We start from the raw sequence: 9,925 nt of genomic DNA on the forward strand, positions 1-9,925 counted from the left end.
CCGGTGTTTAATGAGCGAAGGGTTATGCATTTTCTGTGTTCAAATTGTTGTAGTCTCACGTCTATTATTGACGAACCAACAAATAACTTGACGAACCAACAAATAACTTTTAAGATGTTAACTTATATTCTTAAAAAAAAGCCTTCCACGGTTTATATTCGACTTTCTCGTCGAAATTAGACTATAGTCAAATTGAATTTCAAATACACATTATTTAGTAATAAGAACTATAATAGTATTAACGAGTGTGTTGTATGTAGTTCACATCTCCACGGAGTTGTCTATAATGCGACTTTTTGGAGATTTCGGTGATGGAATCCGGCGGAAGAAATTGAGGTTAAATCTTGATTTGTTGCAGTTAAAATGGTTTTTTAATTGCATATTTGGATTCAGCACCCTGAAAAACCCCTGGGACGCCTTGATTGTGCAAAAACTAGCTATCAAACTTGCAATTCCAATAAATTGTTGCGGATTTTGACCGGAAAAACCCACCGGAAAGGCTTCCAAAAAGTCTCATTATAGACAACTGCATTTAATGGAGTTGTCTATAATGCGACTTTTTGGAGATTCCAGTGACGGAATCCGGCGGAAGAAATTGAGGTTAAAACTTGATTTGTTGCAGTTAAAATGGTTTTTTAACTGCATATTTGGATTCAGCACCCTGAAAAACCCCTGGGACGCCTTGATTGTGCAGAAACTAGCTATCAAACTTGCGATTCCAATAAATTGCTGCGGATTTTGACCGGAAAAACCCATCGAAAAGGCTTCCAAAGAGTCTCATTATAGACAACTGCATTTAATGGAGTTATCTATAATGCGACTTTTTGGAGATTCCGGTGATGGAATTCGGCGGAAGAAATCGAGGTTAAATCTTGATTTGTTGCAGTTAAAATGGTTTTTTAACTGCATATTTGGATTCAACACCCTGAAAAACCCTTGTGACGCCTTGATTGTGCAGAAACTAGCTATCAAACTTGCGATTCCAATAAATAGCTGCGGATTTTGACCGGAAAAACCCACCGGAAAGGCTTCCAAAAAGTCTCATTATAGACAACTGCATTTAATGGAGTTGTCTATAATGCGACTTTTTGGAGATTCCAGTGACGGAATCCGGCAGAAGAAATTGAGGTTAAATCTTGATTTGTTGCAGTTAAAATGGTTTTTTAACTGCATATTTGGTTTTTTATGTAAAGCCCCTAATTATGCATGATGAAGACTAAGGTGTGCCTTCATCATAGCTTTACTTTAATGTAAATGGTTTTACTTAATTATGCCTTTCACAATCTGACTCACCGTAAACCAATTAAGCTTTTCTATTTATTTTTAATGGCAGAAATTTTGTTTAAAATTTAAAGAATGATTAGTATTAATTCATCTACAAATTATGTTTAAAAATAAAAGTTAGGTTTACTAATAAAGATATAATTATAAGCGTAAACAAATTAAGATTTTCTATTTATTTTTAATGATAGAAATTTTGTTTAAAATTTAAAGAATGATTAGTATTAATTCATCTAAAAATTATGTTTAAAAATAAAAGTTAGATTTAAATATAAATATAAATGTTATTTATAAATAAAAGTTAGTTTTAATAATAAAGATATAATTATAAGTGTTATTTATAGATTTAGTTATTATTAATATTGTAATTGTTGTTATTAAGTATTTTATAAATTTATGAAAATTATTAATTTAAAAAAGTAATATTATTTTTTTATAAATTTGGAATTTTTTTCTTTATTGTTTTAAAAATTATTGCTTTATCTAAAGTGCATTTTACAACTCATTGTGAAGGAGATTTGTAATTCTTTCCATTCCCATCATCAAGTTGGCACAAGTCTTTTTTAAAATAAAATTGATATGTCTATTTGGCTAGTTTAATTAAAAACATTATAAATATCAATAATGTCACTCTCATTGTGTTCTATTGTTCACATCACAACTCACAAGAGGTAGTATAAATATTTCATTCTCACTCTGAACGTAAATAAAATATTTCCCTGTTCATGTGAAATAACATAAATTTATGTCAACTTTAAAAATATAAAGGAACTAAAAGTGAAAAAAGATATTATTGCAGCGAGATGCACATTCTATAGTCCAATATGAGCAAGATGTGTATCTAGTTGACACACATCCATCTGAATGAAAAAAAATAAAAATAAATAAATAAAATAAAATAAAATAAAATAAAATAAAAAATAAAAAAAATAAAACATAAAAAATAAAATAAAAATAAAACAAATAAATTAATTAATTAAAAAAATAATAATTAAAAAAAAATTAAATAAATAAATTAAAATTAAAATTAAATAAATAAATAAATAAAATAAAAGCGGAATCACGACGATGGAGGCAGCTCGCAAGGGTCTGGGTTAGGGTTTCAGGTTTCTCTGCAGGTCACAGTAACCATGCTGAGCTACCGTTAACCTGCACCTCCGCCGTTAGTTATCGTGCCCGTTCGTCACCTTACACCCTTGCTTCGAGCTGGTTGACCTGCTGGGATATCGAGGGGGTTCTGCTGTGCCGCTATCTCCCGGTTGACAACCCGCAAATGGTTCGCTTTACCTGCTGCACTCGGTCCGTTCCCTAGGCACTGTTTTCTCTCCAGTTTTTCCTGCTATCCGAGGTGTCCGCCGTTCCAAGAAGCAACTGGCGTCATGGAGGAACTTGAAGCCGTTGATTATTCTGAAGACCCGCTGGAGGGGGTCTCCATCTGGCGCTCCTATTTCTCCACATCAGAAGGTATGTACAACTCTGGCCTGGTCGTTTCTCCCCCCTTCGATTCCCATTGTTTCGGCTGGTATTACCTCTCAAGTCTCCTTCGCCCCCCCATCCGGAAGCTTCACCATTGTTCCTCCGCTCGCCAGTTCCCTCCCTGTCACTGTGGGTATCGCTTACCCATCCTCGTCTAACCCTAACCCTCCCCCCCCGGTTATATCAACCCCTCCCCCGAACCGGTCTCACTACCAGCCTCCCCTTCTGGGACCAAAGAAGAAGTACAAGTGTTTCAAATCTAAGGCGGACGACATCTTCTCAGATTAGAGGAGGACATTCAGTGGGGAGAGACCATGGACTTTGCTGACAGGGTACTATTTGGACGCATCAGAGGTCGGAATTACACAGTCTCTTGCTTGAAGACCTGGGCAACGGAGGTATGGGATCACCATCTGGTGGACATCCCCTTTGTGCAAACTTTCATGAGGGGATGGTCCGCCTTGAGATTCGCTCGTGCCAACCACACCAATTGGGTATTGTCCTCTTACTAGCACTTTGAACATGCCCCGGTGCTCCTCAAGCGATGGACGCCCCTCTTTGATCCCGAGACTGAGCAGATTGGCATTGGACCTGTTTGGATTCGACTCCCCGGACTTCCCCTGCAATACTGGTCAGAAGACATCTTTCGGCGGATTGGCAATGCGATAGGCTCCTACATGGACTACGACAAATCCTACCAGCACACAGACATGATGGCTTATGGTCGGATTCTCATCAATCTGGACACCAGGGGCGGACTACAGGAATTCATTACTATTCAATGGAGGGACACATCACACAAACAGATCATTGACTATGAAGGTATCCCGTATCATTGTCGCAGATGCCACAAAGTGGGGCACCTATTCATGGATTGTCCTCTCCTACAGAAAACCAAGGATAATGCACAGGGCTTGGAGACTGAACATCCCAAAGGAAATCCTTCTCAGCAACTTTCATAAAAGAGCCAGGAGGAGCGAGTCAAGGATGCAGGGGAGTCCCATGGTACTCCTGATATTGAGGACGCGGTAAAGGGCACCTCTAATACACACCCTCCATCGCCGCCTCCAGCAAGCACTACTCCTAATCATGAGGACTCCTCGACTCCGGGTATGTTTCTTTCATCCTCCTCACTCATTCCTCCCGTGTCTTGCATATCTGAAGTTAATGCATCTCATCCCATCAATTGCGCATCTTCCCCCCTATCGGCGCTCATGACCTCTGTGTGTTCCCTTAGTTCGCAAGGCCTTGCCCCTCCATTCTCCCTTACCTGCTCCCTCCCTCTCCCCGCTCCCGCCTCATCCCCCTGTGTTCCATCCCTGTCATCTACCTCCCTCCCATCCCACTCCATCCCCTCCCCCTCTGTATCTCCCCGGTACTCACTCTGCTCCAGATCGAAGGAAAGATGTTTTAATGCATTTGGTCTGGACCCCGAGGCTACCCCTGTTACCAATAAGAACTCAAGAGGCCGACCCTCACGCCTCACAAAATCCAGACATACCGCGGGTGAAGAAGTTGCCCTCGGGCGACAACAAACCATTCTCAGGGCCCTTAGAGCAAGGAATGGCCCGCAGTTTCACCCAACATGAAGATTCTATCTTTCAACTGCAGAGGGTTTACTAACATGCCCAAAAAACTAGTGCTTAGAAGACTGCTCACCTCGTCTCAGATGGACATTATTTTTTTACAAGAAACTCTCTGTTTAGCTGAACCTCTAATACATACACTTAATTCCTGGCTGCCTAATTGGACCTTTCACGCATTGGATGCGTCTGGGAGATCTGGGGGTTCTGCTATTGGGATAAGCAACAAAGCTATGGAGATCAGGAATATTTGGGGAGGCAGAGGCTTCATAGGATTGGATATTTTTGCCCACTCTATGGAGTTGGAAATTCGTATTTTGAATGTTTATGGTCCTTGCGCCGACAGGGCAAACTATTGGAGAACCTTACTGGACTCTGACCTCCTACAGGCAGACAACATCATTCTTGGAGGGGACTTAAATTTTTCGTTGGGCTTCTGCGAATCTTGGGGACACTCAGCCTAGGTAGACTGCTTATCTGATACTATCTCTAACCTACTTGAGGAACATCAGTGGGTGGACATTCCTTCAGCCATGATTCAGTTTACTTGGACTAATAATCACAGTGGAGATCACAGTCTGGCCAGAATTCTTGATAGGTTTCTCATCAAGGAACCTCTTCTTCGCAGACTCCCCCGCATTTGTCAATGGGTTGGGACTGGAGGCATCTCAGATCATCGACCAATATTCTTGGAAATGGCCGATGTAAATCAGAAGATCAGGAGCCCCTTTAAATTTAATGCCTCTTGGCTAAGAGACCCTTCGTATATACAGTTGGTAACCAACTTTTGGCAGACCAACCCCATCCTGGATGGAGAGGATCATACTGAAGGCTTTATAAGGAAATTATCTGAACTAAAGAGGATCTCTAAAATTTGGGCTCATCAGAAGCGTATGAATGATGACAACACTCTGAGGGAGGCAGAAAGGGTCATTTCTGCGTATGAGGACACATCTAACGGTACCTTCCCTACACCAGAAAGCAAAGAACTCTACTCCTCCTACATCATGAAGCGCTCACAAATTCTGAAGGAAAGGGAAGAAAGTTGGAGGCTCAGGAGTAGGGCAATATGGCTCACCGAAGGAGATGATAACACAAAGTTCTTTCATAAATTTTCCAACGGCTGCAAAGCCATCAACACTATTTGGGAATTGCGAGATGAACAAGGACACTCAGTATCATCTCAAAGGGAACTGGCTAGATTAGCTATAGAGCATTTCAGGAGCATATATAAAGCCCCCAGAGCTGTGAACATCTTGGAGATCATGAGGGTGGCTGAACATTTCCCCAGATTCGTACAACAGGAAGACACGGAGGATCTGCTGATGGAAGTATCAATGGAAGAGCTGGAGGCAACCTTAAAATGGTTCAAAAAAGATAAGAGCCCTGGTCCAGATGGATGGACCATTGAGTTTTACATAGCTTTCTTTGAAATCCTCGGGAATGACCTGCTCAAGATCGTGGAGAACTGCAGAAGGAGTGGCAGAATATCTCCGGCCATCAAATCCACATTCATAGCCCTCATACCAAAATCTGACAATCCCGCCTCATTCAATGATTTTCGTCCCATTTCCCTCTGTAATTGTCTGTATAAAATTATTGCAAAGATCATCGCTAATCGCCTAAAGCCTATCCTCTCTCGACATATTTCATCTGAACAGTTTGCTTTCCTACACCACAGACAGATACATGAAGCTATCGCTACAGCACAGGAACTCCAGCACACCTTGCAAATTAAAAAACAGAAAGGTATGATACTTAAGGTGGACCTATCTAAGGCATTCGATAGAGAAAATTGGCTCTACATCAGACTACTGCTGACCCACCTTGGATTTCCTTTTGCATATATCAAATGGATAATGAGTTGTATAACAGATGTATCTTACAGTGTGCTACTTAATGGGGAAGCTACAACTTTCTTCAATTCGGAGAGAGGCCTCAGACAGGGATGTCCACTCTCGCCCTTACTATTCTTACTTATAATGGAAGGATTAAGTAGGACTATTACATCTGCTCGCGATAGAAATCACCTGTCAGGCATCAAAATAGCTGAGAATTTTTTCCTCACTCATCTATTGTTTGTTGACGACATTCTCATTTTTTTAAATGGCAGTATTGGGGATACCACGACCCTCCAGAACATCTTCAATCTATTTCAACAAGCCACAGGGATGGTGATAAATGATAGTAAATCCACGATCACTACGGTTGGCTGCTCACAACATGAGATCACATACACATCTCAGCGCTTTCCTTTTACCTCTCTGAATCTGGCAGAGGGTATAAAATACCTGGGATTTAGATTAAAGCCTCTCGGATATAGGATAGCGGACTGGACATGGCTCGTTGCGAAAGTGGAAAAGAGACTCCAGATATGGTACCATAAATACCTATCTCGGGCAAGCAGACTGATCCTCATCAAGGCGGTGATTGAAGCAACTCCAGTCTACTGGATGACCCTGTCCTGGATACCAAAAGGTATTCTAAACAGATTACAGAGTATATGCTGCAGATTTTTATGGAAGGGTAATCAACCGGGCAAGCTTTTTTCCTGGGTCAAATGGGACACTATTGCAAAACCCAAGAGATGGGGAGGATGGGGCATCAAGAGGCTTGATCTTTTTTCCAGAGCCTTGGCGGCTAAGCTTGGTTGGCAGCTTATTACCACCAACAGTCTATGGTCCCGAGTTGCACATGTGAAGTATATCTGGCCTATGAACCTGATGGACTGGTTCAGACAGCAGCATGGAACGAGAAATAACATATCCAATATCTGGAAAGCGGTCGTCGGTACACTTCCTTTCCTGCGAGAAGGCATCACATGGCGTATCAAGGAGGGCAATGTTGTTCGAATCGGTTTGGATCCGTGGGTAGGCTGTGGCAATGCTCATAAACTATCTGCAGACTTAATAAGGTATCTACACAGCAGGGGTATCACCCACATCAAGCACATTGGCGACAACAACAACTCCTCTTTTCTTCATCAGGCATGGATATTGGCTCGTGAATTGGACATTCCGGTTCAGTGGCAGCATGAATGGCAGGACTATACGGATGCCCTTACCCAGGCACACATCTGTCTCACTGATGGACCAGATGAGATAATCTGGGCCTTTGCCAAACATGGTGTATACTCCCCGAAACAGGGTTATATAAGGCTAATGGAACCACATAAGCCTCAGAACATTCTTCCAATTTGGAAAATACTCTGGAAGCTTAAGGCAGCCCTCCGCTCTCGCTTACTGATGTGGAACATCCTATTTGACAAGATACCTATTGGGACTAACCTGATGAAGAGATATTTTTATGGCCCTTTCTGGTGCCACTTGTGTCACAGAGATGAAGAAAGCACAGAGCACCTTTTTCTAAACTGCCCCACAGCAAAGGAATTTTGGAATTCCATCATTGCTCACTATCCTACCTTAAAAAACTGGCATGGGCTCAATCTTATGGATGCCTGGAATATATGGTGTCAAAATCACAAAGGCAAAACCACAAATATGCCTCTTCTCATATGATGGGCACTATGGATCGCTCGCAACTAGACTATATTCAACCATAGAACCCCCCATTGGCCTGCCATCTTACTCCATACCATCGCTGATTTTGACTTGCTACCAGCCGAAGATTCCAGCACCCCTCCACGCACCATCAGACCTGAAACCATTGACAAATCTAAGCCCTGGGCTTACTTTGATGGCTCTGCACAGGAGGCGGGATGTGGGGGTGGGGCCATCCTTCATCTTAATGAAAATCATTGCTTCAAGATCCAAATTAATTTAGGTAGGGGAACCAATAACTTTGTTGAACTATGCACAACAAAACATATTATCCACTTTGCACTGCAAAAACAATGCAGACACCTGCAACTATTCGGCGATTCTAAAATCGTTTGCAACTGGTTGAATGATGCATCTCATTGCAATGCATTTTCATTGAGGCATATATTAGATGAAGCTAAAAGATTGATTACATCCTTTGACTCCTTTGTCTGTCAACACATTTACAGGGAACAAAATACAGGGGCAGATCAACTATCCAAAGAGGCAGCGCACAGACAAGGAAACGACTGGTTGATACAGGAAGAGATAGACGGGACCTTCTACCAGCATTACCACAGACCTTTTGATGATCTTACAGATAATGGGCTATAAGGCCCACACCTATTATAGACTATTTTTGTATTTACTGTACATATTCTACAACTTGGTACTGGTTACAAACTCATTTTTGGATGCTTAAAGTTTTAGTGCTCTCTGCGAAGAGCCGGATAGATTTTTGATCATACTTACTACAGCCGCAAACTAGTATAATCATAGTATAGCAGTCAACAGACTCCCTGCGTGGAGACATAATAGTTTTTCTTTTTGGTCAAAAGCTTATGAACTCGTCAGGCATCTCTGCCTCCATATGAATATGCACTTGGCATCTGCAAAATGTAATTTCTTTATATCAATAGAAATTACGACTTTTTCCATGGGAAAATAAATAAATAAATAAATAAAAAATAAAAATAAAATAAAATAATAAATAAATAAATAGATAAAATAATAATAAATAAATAAATAAAATTAAAAAAAATAATAATAAATAAATAAATAAAAATTAATAAATTAATTAAAATTTCTAAATTAAAAAACAATGACGACCACAATGCAAGCGATTGTGACAAAGGGGGAATGATAATAGGCTATAAGAGGGAGTAGAAGGGGAAACATCCCATTGATCAGAGTAGTAAAGGCTTCAAAATGAAGGTCCAATGTCTCCCTTACACTTGAGACTTTGCAAGTCCTCATGCAATATTGGGTGAATCACAAAAGCTAAACCCAAAGAGGTTCCTCAAAATGGATCAATGTTGCCAACACGTCCCTGATTATTATAAGACAAGGGTATATCTCACATATTTCACCTTGTCTCTTTAATTTAATTTATTACATTTATAATATTTGTAAATCTAATTTACATTTCAAATCTATGGGTTATAGAATATACACATAACAAGAGAAAAAGATAACTAAATCATAATAGAACAAAACTGGAACCCATGGATGATAAACCCCACTCAAAATAATAATAGTAGTTCAAGAAAGTTACAACTTCTAGACAAGTTGGTCACCACTAAAATGCTCATCGATTAAACTTAGAAACTACTTGTGCAAACTACTCAGAAGCCATTTGGTTCCCCAATTAGTCATCTCCAACATTGTCTCAAATTGTTGTAACTCTCAACCCTATTTCTCTTTTGGCTTTGTTGTCTTGCCAAGTATTTAACTCTTCATACTTTTCTCCAATTTCATTTCCTCACATGCTCCTTATCCATGTCAATTCAAGAACCACTTTTCTTACTATACCTACTCAAGTTGATGTAATGGATCTTCTGTTAAATGAAATTCAACCATAGGATTGCAAACGATTGCAGACAAGTGTAATTAGTAGACCTTCGATTTTGGGATAATTAAAAAAAATCCTATTTAATACTCTCATCACTCTTTTTATCTTATATGGATGTGAAGTTTGGGGATGAAGTATCTCTAGATAATATTGAAGAAGGATAGATCAAATCCAAATGAATTTTATAACTTATA

At 40.1% G+C, this 9,925-nt stretch overlaps 1 protein-coding gene across 1 annotated transcript; it reads left to right on the forward strand.

Moving 5' to 3' along the window:
• Positions 1 to 4,873: 4,873 nt before the first annotated feature.
• On the forward strand, positions 4,874 to 7,858 carry LOC149162658 (uncharacterized). Its single transcript, XM_089435257.1, has 2 exons — positions 4,874 to 5,706; positions 6,454 to 7,858. Exons 1-2 carry the CDS (start codon positions 4,874 to 4,876, stop codon positions 7,856 to 7,858), a joined length of 2,238 nt encoding a protein of 745 aa, XP_089291383.1.
• The last annotated feature ends 2,067 nt before the right edge of the window (positions 7,859 to 9,925 follow it).

Source organism: Pinus tabuliformis, chromosome 5_2 (assembly GCF_031772625.1).
Source record: "Pinus tabuliformis cultivar Carrire ecotype Pingquan chromosome 5_2, CPIR1, whole genome shotgun sequence".
NCBI classification, from domain to species: domain Eukaryota; kingdom Viridiplantae; phylum Streptophyta; class Pinopsida; order Pinales; family Pinaceae; genus Pinus; species Pinus tabuliformis.

Bases quoted from the DNA above. Each gene is read 5' to 3' on its own strand.
- LOC149162658 (XM_089435257.1), top strand. From the start codon at position 4,874: ATGATTCAGTTTACTTGGACTAATAATCACAGTGGAGATCACAGTCTG. The intron at 5,707-6,453 runs GTTCAAAAAAGA...TTTAAATGGCAG, and splicing joins CTGGAGGCAACCTTAAAATG to TATTGGGGATACCACGACCC.